Source organism: Mesoplodon densirostris, chromosome 1 (assembly GCF_025265405.1).
Source record: "Mesoplodon densirostris isolate mMesDen1 chromosome 1, mMesDen1 primary haplotype, whole genome shotgun sequence".
NCBI classification, from domain to species: domain Eukaryota; kingdom Metazoa; phylum Chordata; class Mammalia; order Artiodactyla; family Ziphiidae; genus Mesoplodon; species Mesoplodon densirostris.
In genome coordinates, this window is record NC_082661.1 from 157,006,125 (window position 1) to 157,020,567 (window position 14,443).

Here is a 14,443-nt window from a genome sequence, read left to right on the forward strand (position 1 = left end):
AACTCTTATTTTTGGTAGGGCAATACTTCACAGCTTTGTTGCCAGAGTGATACCAATTTAGAAAGCCTTCAGTTTTTCTTGTGCAAAAATATAGCATTGGGCATATCTTCTGAGGTTGAGGGATATGAGGTAATAAAAACATGTGTACTGGTTTTGTGGGGTCCCCTGAGGGTACGCAGATGCTCACACTCTAAGGCTTACAACAGTGACAGTGCTCTCTCCCTGGCCCAGGTTGACCCGTGTGTGTGGCCCCAGTGCTCAAGGGGGGCAAAAAAACATTCAGCCTTAGTCTAAAATCCCTATCATCTCCAAATTGCTCTAAAAAACTCTGGGGCCTGCTGAGGCTGAGGATCTGAGAGCATGGCTAAGGGAAGGGGGCATGCGTTTTCCTGAGAAGAGACTCACTGAGGGATAGAAATATCACAGAGCGTAAGAAACAAACTTTATATACCTTCAAAAGGTCAAACTATGACCAATATGTAAAAGCTACAGAAAGATAGATTTGTCTCAAAATAAATAAACTATTCTTTAATGAGAACGATCCAAAGACAGAATGGCTAATTCAGAAGACAATGAGTTCTCTATCACTGATGTGTAATGGCTCAGTTAAGTAACCTAAAAGGAAACTGTAACCTCTGTCAACGAGGCAAACAATACAAAAATTTCCCTCTAGTCTCTATCCTGTTTCCTAGTGGGTTGTTCTTGACTCACATGCATCTACTTCTTAAATATAACCAGATGAATTTGGGGGCACCAACAGGACGAGAGTTCGCACCAGAGACCAGCAAGCAATGGAGTTTTCAGATGACTCCAGGCTCCAAGCTGGCCCACGTGATGCCAAATGCAGCAGAGATGAGCTGTCCTCACTGAGCTCCACCCACATTACAGATCTGTGAGCAAACTAAATGTTGTTGTTTAAGACTACTGTGTTTTGCGTGATTTGTTGTATGCCCTAGTGACCAGAGCAGAGGGCAACCTTATCCATCAACATGATCCCATGTTATCCATAAACTAGAACAGGATTCCCAGGCTCACTTTATTCTAAGCCTTCCCTCCAAAAAGATCTAGGGAGCCCTACTGCTTAACAGTAATGTGTTCCCATGGCAACTCTGTACCCTTATGCAAGAGTTCCTTCTTAGGATTTTGCCAGAACATGCCCAACTCTGCCTTTATGTTGGGAGGTACAAATAAAGTACACGTCATCACCAGTAGTCAATTTTCCCAACGTCTTCTTTCCTGGAATTAAAGTGACCTTCAATTTTAACAAGTCTAAGCAGTTGAAGAAACAGAACAATCTGTTCCACTTCATTTCCCTCATAAACAGAACTCTGGACACTCAGCATCAGCTGTTTTATCAAAGGCTTCATCTTTATTCCTGAAAGTTGGGTCTGGACCCTAAGAGTAAAATTCACAAATGAAGGCAAGGGAACTCAGCAATAATTTCCACCTATGCTGCAAATTAAAACGAAATAGAACTAATAACTCTTGGTTATTCTGGCAGTTAGAAAAGCTTTTCAATGCTTGCATCTGTACAACCATAACAAACATAAGAACAAAGGAGTCGGTCAGCTTAGTTGGTGGATTGGCACTGGAATGAAAGCTCCATGAGGAAATCTGTCTGTTTCAGTCATTATTATATCCCTGATGCCTGGCACCCAATAAATCTCTGTTGAATGAATAAATGAATGAATGAATGAACTGCTGCCTGAGTTTGAAAAGGTACTGCTTCAGCTGACTGTGCAAGCCTAACTTTATGGAGTAAATGTGTGATTCCCTGTGCCTAGGCAAACCCACAAGACTCATCCATAATTAAAACAAATCAGGTCTGTCAAATACAAAAGGAGCCTGGAGTTAAATTAATTAAACAAGGAGGCCGTTGGACTGAGATGGCTTTAATGCCTTAGGAGCCTATTAAGCAAGCCAAAACCTAACCCTGTAAAAACCTCAAGGTTAAGAAATCGCAACTTAAGGACAGCCAATCACAAACAGCCAGCAAGGCTTTCCCAAATATGGCACCCACTTGAGCTGTAGCCAATCTGTTAATTTCCTTGCTTTGCTTCCGACTCTTCTTTATAAGTCTTTCCCCTAGTTCTTGTTAGTGGAGTGCTCTGAGGGGGAGCAGAATACGTGACCCCAAAACATGTCACTCTGGCATGTGGATCATTTTGAAATGAAGGCAATCAAGACCCAGCAGACTGAAGAAAAACTTTCACCTCTTCCTTAACTACCTAGAAGAATTTAGATATGGAGCCTGACCCAGAAAGGGAACTTTTTTCTTTTTTAATTTAATTTTTATTTTTGGCTGTGTTGGGTCTGCGTTGCTGCTCGTGGGCTTTCTCTAGTTGTGGCGAGCAGGGGCTACTCTCTGCAGCGGTGCGCGGGCTTCTCATTGTGGTGGCTCCTCTTGTTGCAGAGCACAGGCTCTAGGCACGTGGGCTTCAGTAGTTGCAGCACGCAGGCTCAGTAGTTGTGGCACATGGGCCCTAGAGCACACAAGCTTCAGTAGTTGCAGCCCAAGGGCTCAGTAGTTGCGGCGTGCAGGCTCTAGGGCATGTGGGCTTCAGTAGTTGTGGCTCACGGAATCTAGAGTACAGGCTCAGTAGTTGCGGTGCATGGGCCTGGTTGCTCTGCTGCATGTGGGATCTTCCCAGGCCAGGGATTGAACCTGTGTCCCCTGCATTGGCAGGCTGATTCTTAACCACTGGGCCACCAGGGAAGTCCGAAAGATAACTATTATCAGAGATAACTTTTAATCTGAAAGAGCTATCTGTATGGCAGGCAAACATTAACTAGCAAACATCTGCTATTCTACTGCCCTGTGAAAAATATAGCTATAAAAACATATATATACACACACATATATGCCTATATGTCTGTATATATAAATATACATATATATTTGAAAAGTCCTTCTATTGTTATTCTCCACTTTGAAGCCTCAACTGCTAAACCTGCCCTTGGGTCTCATTCTCTTTATGAGGCTCCCATACGTATGTAATTAAATTTGATTTCTCCTGTTAATCTGTCTTACGCCACTTTAATTAATAGACCAGCCAAAGAATCTGTAAGCGTAGAGGAAACACTTTTTCTCCCCAGCAGCTCCTAACCAGTTTGGAATTGCCTGATTCAAATAGATTTTTGCTCAAATAAACTCTTAAACTTTTTAATATGCTTCAGTTTATCTTTTAGCACTGGGACTATGTTAAGAATAACTAAGAAATATAAAAATGTGGCACCTGTGTAGTCTGGATGATGGTCAAGTCATTCATATGAGAAATTCCTGCTCCCATAGCACCTCGGAGGCCAGCTGTCCCAAACTCCATTCGAGCCGCAAAACATTTTTGCAGCTCTTCTTTATTACCTTCTGCAATTAGTTGTTTCACTGACTCCAAAGTTAAAGGATTCTGAAAAACAGAAATGTACATACCAGGTGAATAACATAATGAAAAATCAGAAATATAAGAAAAACCTCACGATAACTCTGACCTACAGGAGAAAAAAAAATATATATATATATATAATAATATATGTATATGTATGTATTTGAAAAGCATATACACATGCATACATATACACGTAGAGGCTTTTCAATTTTCTGATGCTTTTAAAATTTGAAATATGAAGTTGGTCTTTTAAAAATTATAATGCATGATATTGTGATACAATAAGTTTTTATTTAGTTTTTGTTCCTAGTTCCTGGCAAAGAAGTCATAAAACCCTTGAAATTTCCTGAACGATTAGGATGAAAGGAGCATCTTTTGTTATTTATAACAAACCCATTTCATCCATACCTGAGTTTATTCTACTGAGGTGACTCTTGGGAACCACCCAAGTGATTAGATGGTTGGAACTTTCAGCCCCACCCCCTGACTTCCAAGAAGGGGAGGTGCTGGAGATTAAGTTTAATCACCAATCATTTAATCAGTCATGCCTATGTAGGGACACTGAAGCTCTGCACTCCTTCCCACCATACTTTGCCCTATGGATCTCTTCCAACTGGCTGTTCTTGAGTTGTGTCCTTCATAATAAAATAGGTAATAGTAAGTACAGTGCCTTCCTGAGTTCTGTGAGCTGTCCTCCAATTACCAAACCCAAGAAGGGGGTCACGAGACCCCTGGTTTATCACTGGTTGGTCAGAAGTAGAGGTGACAACCTGGGACTTTTGCAGGTATCTGAAGTGGGGACAATATTGTGGGACTAAGCCCTGAAGCTGGAGGGTCTGTGCTAACTCTGTACTGAGTTAAATTGTTGGACACCCAGTTGGTGCCCACAGAGAAATGGAAACTCACACATTTGGTGTCATAAACGGAAAAACTCACACATTTGGTGTCAGAAGTATTGTGAGTAAAAGGAAATAGTTTTTCCTTTATAATGTAAGTATTATTTTCTTTCCTACAAAGGTAAGCACTTTTGGAGAAATGGAATGAACATACAGGTTTTGGGATCTAACACTCAGAATGGAATCCCAGCAACACCACCACTCACCAACTCTATACTGTTGGGCAGATTATTTAGCTTCTTGAATTCTCAGTTTCCTCATCTCTAAAATGGGAACAATCTATAACCTTCCTTACAAGGTGGTTTTGAGGTGGTTTACATTAAATTAATGTAAAACACCTTTTTCTATCTGGCACCTAGTAATAATCAAATGTTCATTTTCTTCCCTAATGTCTTCAAATTCTCCCAGAGTGATAGCATATATAATTTAAATCAACACCTTACTTTGGTAGTGTTTTATAAGTTGTACAATACTTTCACATACCTGGTCAAATTTGAATCTTTCAATGACTATAAGAGGCAGGCAAACAACAAAAACCCCATTTTATAGATGGGGAAGCCTCAGAGATTAAGCGTCCTGCTTAAACTGTACGTGTAAGCATTAACTCAGTACCTTTCATATTACATTAACTGCTTCAAACAGACACTCGCATGAATCATTTAAGTTCATTTTAAATTGCCCTTTTTTTGTGCAATAGTTGCAGAAAATGTTAAGCATGGAGAAAAAGGACAATTACATTAATTCCATATCAAACTTTTAAGTTAAGGATTCAGGGTAACAAAAAGTAAGTACTTTATATTCTATCTTACAGTAATCACCTCAGTGGATGACCATGCAGGCAAAACATGGCCACCTAATTAAACTTTGAAATGCTACTGCAATAAAGTGCTGCCTTTTGGAATTAAGCCCACATTTTCAGATTGTTCCAGATTCAAGGGGAAACAAGTAAAAGCCCACCTTTTTGCTTAAAAGCAATAGCCACTGACCACAGAGCACAATCTGACCTATCAGACTGTTAGGTGCCTGCAAGTTAGGGCTCAGATCTGCAATGTAAAAGAGGTTCAATAAATACTTGCTGAGTGAATGAGAAAACAGAGACTTCAAGGTCACACCCAATATTCGGTGATTCTTTCATGCACAGTGTAGATGTGGAAAATCCTAACTGGCCTTTGATATCTATAAAAGACCGAATAGCTTGAGAGAAACCAAAGGAGGCAGAAAGAGAAGAATAAAACAATCAAGAGGTCAGCAGAGATCAGAGTCATACATGGCAGTGACACATTTGTCAGCATCCAGAGGAACAGGGATGGAGGCACAGTGGAAATGCTCAGAGGGTACCTGCTGGTGCCCCGCCACCCTCGGGGCAATCAAGACTACAGGGCTGCAATGCTTTTAGCTGGCGGGAAGTTCCCTCTGGGTGCCTGTTTCAAGCCAAAGGAAAAACTGAGAGAGGAAAGAACAAGAGGAGTGGTAGCAAAAAGATGAAAAGGACAACACCCCCTCACCTCTATCCAGTGAGGTACTCTCTCTGTATACAAAGATACAACATTTTGTGGAAATTGGGTTTTTATTTCTTCAAAGGGGAAGTTTTATGAAACTAATTCATTACCAACTTTGGCTTCAAAAGATTTCTACACACTGCCAGTTAGTGAGTTATCAGAAATGGAGACCTTTTCTCCGCTAAAGAATTCACAATTACAAAGAAAAACCACCCAAGGAGTTGCCAATAGCATCAGAAACAGGATGTACTGGCATTTCATGTGAAGTGGGGGGCCCGAGGGTGAAGAGGAAAGCCTGGCCCCTGCAGAAAGGGCTTGTAATCTTCCTCACTGACTCAAATATTTCAGGTCTCTACTATTTCAGTGCACAGTAGTGCACTGTGCAGGACTATGGACCATGGAAGTTCGTGAATGAGTGAGCAGCACCGGCTATATGATTTGCTGGGGCGCAGTAACAAATAAACCCACAAGCAAGTGTTTTTGTTTTTGGCCAATCGCTAAGAGCTATGAGGAAAAAGAACAGTCTGTTTAGGGAGAGTATTAGAGAGAAATAATTTACCCTTGGATGCCAGGGAAGCCCTCCCTACATAAGCCACATTTAAGTTCAGACCTGAAACATAAGTAACGACATGAGAAACAAGTTCAGCAGAAGAGAGCTGAGAGGAACTTTCCGGGAATACAAACAGCGTGCACGACGTAACAAGTAGGAAACGAGAGACTCAGGTTAGAAAGGAGACAGGGAGTGATGTCGGGAGCTCGGTCCCTGCTTCTCTGTTTGCTCCAACACCTAAGAGAGTGAAAAGCTAGGGTGCTGTGTCCAAGGGGTTCCCCCTTCTTCTTCTCAGCAAAGTCTGAGACCTGAGAAAAACGCCTGAAGCCAAGCGGGTCCAACCGAAAGGATCCACGTTTGCAACCCAGCGCCTGGGAATGCTGCTCTGCCAACTACCCGAGAGTCTGAGGAACAGGCGGGAACAAATAGGGGTCGGTGGGGGATGCACGGCGGACTGCAGCGGACGAGCCCGCGGGTCTCAGTGGCAGGAACGCGCGCTCGCCTCAATTAGACAAGACCCCTGAGCCCCGCCGCATTCAGACCAACCCCGCTCGCTGCCCCGCTCCCGAACTTGCAGTCCCCGCCCGCCGGATGGCTGATTTTGCCCCAGAACAACCTTTCCTGGACAAACTTCAAATGTGCCACAAACCAGCCACACCGACGAGGCCTGGCCGCCGCCGCGTCCTCCTCCTCGGTCTTTTGGCGGGACCAGCGCGGCCCCGCGGGGCGGAAGGGAGGGAAGGAAGGAAGCACCTGCACCGGCACTCGCCGCAGGAAAGGCGGCGCGGCGCCCGGAGAGCTGGCAGGGGGTCCTGCACCTCCTCCGGGCGCTCCCGGCCCCCCGGCGCCCTTCACCTTGTCCCATCGCAGCCACCGGGCCGTCTCCTGGTCCAACCGGGCGTCCATGCCAGGGCCGCCGCCTCCCGGAGCCCCCGTCCCCGCCGCCATCCCAGCGCCGCCACCATCAAGTTCAAGAGGTGGCGAGATCGTCCTTCCGGCGGGGCGGGGCGGGGCGGGGGCGGGGCGGAGAGAACCGGCTCGGGAGCCGCCCGTATCCGGGAGGAAAATGACGTGCTCCGGCGGGGAGCAGCCTCCTTGCAGTGTACAGTTGCGCCTCTGGGGGCAGCGGGATAGAGGTGTGGGGTGGAAGTGGGCGTGCTGAAAGATCCCGAGGTCACCCCCATTCATACAACAGCTATTCATTCAGTTCCTACTGTGCGCCAGGCACCGGGTCAGGAGCTGGTATCCAAGCACGGGTAAGCCCAGAAAGGAGCCTAAAAGTTATGTAGAAATTCTGAGAGTCAAGAATAACCGAGAAAAATCTTGCAAAAGAAGAAAAAGTGGGAGGATTAAGACAAATAGATGGTGAAAGAATGGAGAGTCCAGAAACAAATCTACACGTGTATGTACAGTTCATTTATTTCAGAGGTGGCGCCGCAGAGCGAGGGGAAAGGACTTACTTTCAATTAATGGTGCTAGGTCAACTGGATATCTATGTAAGAAGAAGAAAAAAGAAACTTGAGCCCCTACCTCACATCACACCTCATATAAATATGCATTCCAGGCTAATTGTAGATAAGTGTGAAAGGTGCAATGAAACTTCTAGAAACTAAGGAGTTCATCTTCGTGACCTTAGGACCACTAAGCCATAAAGGAGGTGCGTGCAGTGAGCATGAAAAGGTATGCGTAAGAATGTCTCTAGCAGCATGATTTGTAATAGCCCCAAACTGAAAACAACCCAAATGTACATCAACAATACAGTGGGTAAATACATTATATTATATTCATACAATGATGTGGAAAAATTGTGGTGTATTCATACAGCTGTGAAAATGAACTATTGTACACATCATAGGTGAGCCTCACAAACATTATGTTGAATGAGTGACATATTGGCTTATTCCATATATCTGAAATTCTAGAATAGGTAAAAATATAGGGAAAGAAAGCTGATCAATGGTTTCTAAGAACTGTGGGTGGGGAGAAGGGTTGCCTACAAAGGGCACAAGGGAATTTGGGGAATGATGGAACTGTTCTGTGTCTTAGCTGAGGTTATGATAAACACAATACACATTTATCAAGCCTCATAGAACCGTACATGCCAAAGGGTAAATTTAAAATTATTTTTGAAGTCTTAAAACTTTTAAAGGAGGCAAAACTAATCTATGAACATCAGGAGAATGGTTACTTTGGGCAGGAAGAGGGTGCCTTCTGGGATGCTGGGCCCGTCCTATTTCTTGACCCAGGCAGTAATTGCTCAGGTGTGTTCATTTTGTAATAATTCACTGGGCTGCACCTATGAATTGTGCATTTTCTTTGTATTCTATTTCTTTCTTTTTCATATTCATTTATTTATTCTCTTTCAGTTTTAAGAAGAAACCAATATATATCCAGGATCTATGAGAGCTAAGTCTAATGAGAGGCATATCATATAATATGATCATATAATCACATGAGTTAATATGTAATCATTTCAGTTAATATGTAATTACAAACTGATAAGAATGCTGGAAGGAAAGCAAGGAGATTCCATGAGGGTGCATGTTAGCGGGCTGTCCTGGTGGGGGAAGCTTCCCTCAGCACTTGAAGCTTGTGAGGAGACAGGAGGGAAGGATGCAGTTAATGCTGGGGGGAGGCAGCCTGGAAAATGCTTTCCAGATAGAGACCCTCTAAATGTGGTGCTTCTCCCAAATGAAAGCCACAAGAAACCAGAGCACAGGGAAGTAGAAGAGAAGAAGGATAGGCAGCCTCAGTCTCCCCATCTCTCAGCTTGTTGTAGGTCTGCCACACTTGGGCTGTCTCCTTTCTCTGCACCAGACCAACCTTCTTTTCAACATCCTAGAACAGAAACTGTGGACACAAAGAGTCTGAGACCAGACAGGTGTCGACTGAAGAAAAATGCACAACCTAAAGTTGTGAGTTAAGTTTTATTCAGAGGCCTTACTGAGGACTGTAGCCCGGGAGACAGCCTCTCAGAGAGCTCTGAGGAACTGCTCCGACTAGATGATGGGGGGGAACCAGGATATGTAGGAGTTTGCTGCAAAAAAAAAATGTAGTTGAACGTCCAAAGATTACTGCTAATCACAAAAAACAGACATCTCAAGGTAATGATTTTAATGCTTGTGTGGGAAGATGCAAAAGTCTGAGCTCATTGAAATTATTCCTTAGATATGCATCTTAACTATCTAGGGCCAGTATTCAAAGCACAGAGGGTTTCCAGGTTTTCTCCATTCTGCATGCCCCTCAGGGTGCACTTTGCGGGGGGGATTGGGGGGAGACAATGGCTAACAGCTTGATGGTGGGCAACATTCGTTGTTTACTGGAATGGCAGGCAACATTCCCTTTCCACACAGGTCTCACTTGCACTTGCTTCCCTCCCAAATACCAGAGCTCTCCCAGGTGGGGCTGTGCAGCTTCCAGCCTTCTGCCACGGTAGGGCGGGGTGGGGGAGGGAGGGAGGGGGGGGTCCTGGGCCTCAGAGCTCCAATCACGCCCTCCACGATGGGGGTGGTTGCAGCTGAGTCTCTGCTGCAGTTACAAAGGTGTGGGGAATGGGGAGGCCAGAGGATTTTCTGACACTTTTCATTACATTCCTCAGCACAGAGATTATGGGCCCATGGAGACATCCTGTCAGGACTATTTAACTTCCTTTTGGGACACTAAGGGGCAGGTTTCTCAGTGCTCAATATTCAAGGAAAGAAAGCAGGTAGGTTTTTTTTTTTTTTTTTTTTTTTTGGCTGCATTGGGTCTTCGTTGCTGCACGCGGGCTTTCTCTAGTTGTGGCGAGCAGGGGCTACTCTTCATTGTGGTGCGCAGGCTTCTCATTGCAGTGGCTTCTCTTGTTGCAGAGCATGGGCTCTAGGCTCATGACTGCAGTAGTTGTGGCACGTGGGCTCTAGAACACAGGCTCAGTAGTTGTGGCGCACGGGCTTAGTTGCTCCACGGCATGTGGTATCTTCCTGGACCAGGGCTCGAACCCTTGTCCCCTGCATTGCCAGGTGGATTCTTAACCACTGCGCCACCAGGGAAGCCCAGCAGGTAGGATTTTTCAAGCCTAGAAGAACTTCTCACAAGGAAGTTGCGAAGTTGTAAGTAAATCCTCCTCCCTTAACTTATGAAGGTTGCCAAGAGCTCAGGTACTGTGCTAAAAACAATGCACAATGGCCTTAACTCTGTTACTCCCTTCTGCTTCCCATGGGAAGCAGAAAAAGTCCTCTGAGGTTGTGTCACGGGGTCTCTATGTCCAGGAGACTTTCCCAGGGTCTCCTGTAACTAAGACGCCTGAACTGGAGGTCTTTTGGGTTCTGACAATGATGCTTCAGTGACCTGAATCAGTTGATTCTCACACATGATCCCCAAATTAACATTTCATGTCTGAAGAAGCCCATGTAGAATAATAGAATGTTGGAGCAGAAAGAGTTCTTGGGGAACAATTTGGATCTCGTTTTATACATGAGGGAACAGAGACAGAAAATTTCCAAGCCCCTCTTCGAGACACACAGCTGGTCATGGGCAGAGCCAGGATTCTTGTGCCTGGTCTCCTGATTTTCTAATCCAGTGTTCAATCTCCAGCTCCACTCAGCCCATTTCTACACATTTCTATAGAAGGTGACCTCTGGGAAACTGTTTCCATTTGACAGCGGCTGGGTCTCGATGAAAAACAAATATTAACCATTTCTGGTATTGATAACATTAGCTGATGTTTAAAATAATTAAATTTGTTTGTGCATGCTCTCCTGCTGCCTGAGAACTGTTTCACACATGGATGCCCCATTTTTCCTTGGAAACCTTCCCAACTTCCCCAGACACCTTGTCAGCAATTCTACCACTTCTCTTGTATCCAGCTCAGGATAAAAGAAAGTTCTAAAACTTTCTTTTAAATATTTACTAAAATTGATCCCCATGTAAATATCACCCAGGTCAACTATGATCATCCATGCCCATCTTGTTTCGTGTACCCACTTCTCTCTCCTGTATATTTTGAGGAAGATTCCAGACATCATATAATTTCAACTGTAAATGTTTTAGTGTATGTCTCTAGAAGATAAGGACACATTAAAAATAACCACAAAATCATTATCTCACCTAAAAAATTTAAAGTTAAAGTTAATTCCTTAATACAACTAAATATCCATTTAGTGTTCAAATTTTCAACCATCTAGTGTCTTAATTTTTTTTAATAGTTTGCTTGAATCAGGAGCCGAATAATCTTGCTATTGGTTAATAAGTCTTGTAGATCTCCTTTAATCTATAGGTTCTGACTAAATTTCCTTGTAATTTATTTGTTGAAGAAACTGGATTGTTTGTCCCATAGGGTTTCCCAACAGTCTGGATTTTACCGATTGTGTTTCTGTGGTGTCTGCTAACATGTTCCTCTGTCTCTTGTATTGCTTGTAAGTTCATCACATTATAATTTTCTCTTCATAGTCTCACGCTCACTAGTCTCCTTGAGGACAGGAATGGTATTTTGTTTATCTTTGCCTACCCAGAGCCTAGCACTGTACGTGCCCAGTAAATGGGTGAAGAAATGACTGAGGCCAGGAGGCTGTTTAGTCTTCCCTCATGAAGGAAAAGGGAAGGGTCTAGAGTCAGGACTGGATCTTGGCTCTACCCTTTGTTCTCTGGGGGCCCTGGGCAAGTCACTTAACCTCTCTTGGCCTCAGTCTCCTTATTTCTAAAATGGAAGCAATCACAGTGTCCAGCTCATAGGGGTGATGTGGGGCTTACATGAGGAACTACATGTAAAATGCTTAGCCTAGTGTCTGACATGAAGTAAGCACTCAATAAACGTTAGCTGTTATCATGAAAATTTTACTAGCTTGACAATCTGCATGAGTCAGGATAGCCTAGGCTAAACTGAAGTAATAAATTAATCCCTAAATCTCAGGACTTAGTGAAACAAAGCTTTTTGTTTCTTGCTGATGCTCATGTTCAGGGTGAGTCAGGGGATGCTCTACCCCACATAGTCACTCAGGGATCAGAATGTTTCCATCCTGTGGCTCCTCCATCCCAAGAAGTGGCCTCCACAGTCACCATGGAATAGTGTGGGAGTCACTCGTGGCTCTTAAGTGCTTCTGCCTGGGAGTGGTATGTATCACTCCTACTCATATTTTAGTAGCTAGAACTCATCATATGTACCCACTGAACTGCCAGAGTACTGGGAAGTGTAGACTGTCTACAGAAAGGAGAAAGGAGAAGAAAGGAGAAGAAAGTTGGATAGGGAGGAATGCTCATGGGCACTACCACACATTCAGTGTTATGTGTGATTAAATGTTAGGATGGTTGCAAATATCAATGATTCTGATGTATTTCTAACAAGCAAGGAGTGATTCTTAGCTATTCCTCAGTTGAAATTTAGAACCACCACGTGCTAAAACAGTCTGTTCTTCTCCATACAGTAGTTTTCTTCGTAATAGTAATCAGATTACATCCCTCTCCTGTTTTCAATCCTCCCATAGCTTCATAATGTACTTAGAATTAAAACTGTATCTTTTACCAGGGGCTTCAAAGTTCTATGTAATCTATCCCCCTGCCTTGATTTCCTGCCACTTTTCTCACTCACTTCAATCAGCCATGCCGTTCTCTGTGCTGATCTTGAAAACGTGTCAAACAACAGCTGACCTGGAGCCTATGCCTGCACTGCTTTCCCCCAGATACCCCAATGACAAATATCCACATTTCATTCGGGTTTCTGCTCAATTATCACCTCATTAGAAACTCTCTTCTGTAAAGTGCTGGTAAATGTTTAACAACTAGCTTTCCGGGATAAAAAGCCCTGGTTTGTAGTATCTGCCAATTTCTGTGGTGTAATTACTCTCAACATGGCTGTTTCCAAGCTACCAACATGATGTCACTGAACAAAGAGTTGAGAGGAGATGCGGAGTTGCACATCATTATGTAATGTTTCCAATGCACAGATAGAATAGACGTAAATAACTTAAAGAGCATAGATAGTAGTAACAAGTAGTAAAATAAATAGAAAATGGTGAGTTTGGAGTATTTATTACATTCTTTTAATTATAATGTATTTACTTGGAAGTTTATAAAATTTAAATTTTAACAATGGCTGTGTTTAACATCTGGCTAGCAAAATTCCTAAAAATTTGCTAGTCAGCTCTGATGAACCAGTATAAGCTGTCAAAGATATACCTTTCTTCTCCTAAAATGAGATCTGCACCCCCACTCATCTTACTTTATTATTCTTCAAAGTGTTTATCACTACCTGCCATGATATTATAAATTTGATTTTTAACAGTGTCTGTCGACCGTGTTATAATGTAAATTCTTTTTTTCCGACTGAGTCTCCAGCACCTAGATCATAAAAGATGTTCAGTGTTTGTTGAAGAATAAATCACTGGGTCTCCCTACACTTATGAAGAAAAAGGAAAGATGGGTATAGTAATATTATAAGATACAGATATAGCACCTATACAAACTTTTTCTCTAAAACAAACTAACATTTCTGAATTTAACCAAGAAAAGTGAACTGCTTGCCACTGTCCTCTAGCACCCCGATTTCAAGGCTGATGATAAAACAAGTAGACATGTGTCAATAGACTTTATCAGTATACTCATTACTGGCCATAAACCCAAAGTACACCAACAGCAAACATTTCTGCAGACCAGATGGAGTTTGTCTTTCTCAGTGAAAAAATGCAAATATCTCTTATTTATGCCTATTTTCATTAAATAAATGCCTGAAATTGGCTAGTTTCCTCCCATGACTAATTTTAATAATTCTTTGCACTTGAACTCCCACTAGGCCTTCTGATCATTAAACATTTAACGCCAGGGCTGGTTAGTGTTCCCTAAGTGAGGAAGCCCAGCTTCCTCTTTCCACTTCTCTTTTTCCTCTTCATGGTGCCCAGTTGTCTAGCACATCTTGCACACCCCTGACTTGTCACAACCAGATCTCCGGGGACGAGTCATTATTCTCATTAGATGGTTGGTGACTAGTTCAGCATCACTGTGTCCTTCTGCCTCAGGTGTTTGGATAGTTGACCAGGCACTAATGAGCTGGTGAACTTAGGAAAGCACCGTCATCGAAGTGCTATGTGCCTTGGTTTCTGCCTCAGTCGGAGAAGGAGACACCTGACCACATCATCAAAGTGTGTG

General features: G+C 43.2%; 1 protein-coding gene across 1 annotated transcript in view; it reads right to left on the reverse strand.

Moving 5' to 3' along the window:
- Window positions 1-7,332, reverse strand: part of PGM2 (phosphoglucomutase 2) — a 37,763-nt gene extending 30,431 nt beyond the window's left edge. The window contains exons 1-2 of the mRNA XM_060111273.1: window positions 7,184-7,332; window positions 3,237-3,404 (exon numbers count right to left, since the gene is read on the reverse strand). Coding sequence (XP_059967256.1) covers window positions 3,237-3,404; window positions 7,184-7,276 — 261 coding nt within the window. The 5' untranslated portion in view covers window positions 7,277-7,332. The remainder of the gene's footprint in view (window positions 1-3,236; window positions 3,405-7,183) is intronic.
- Window positions 7,333-14,443: the final 7,111 nt, after the last annotated feature.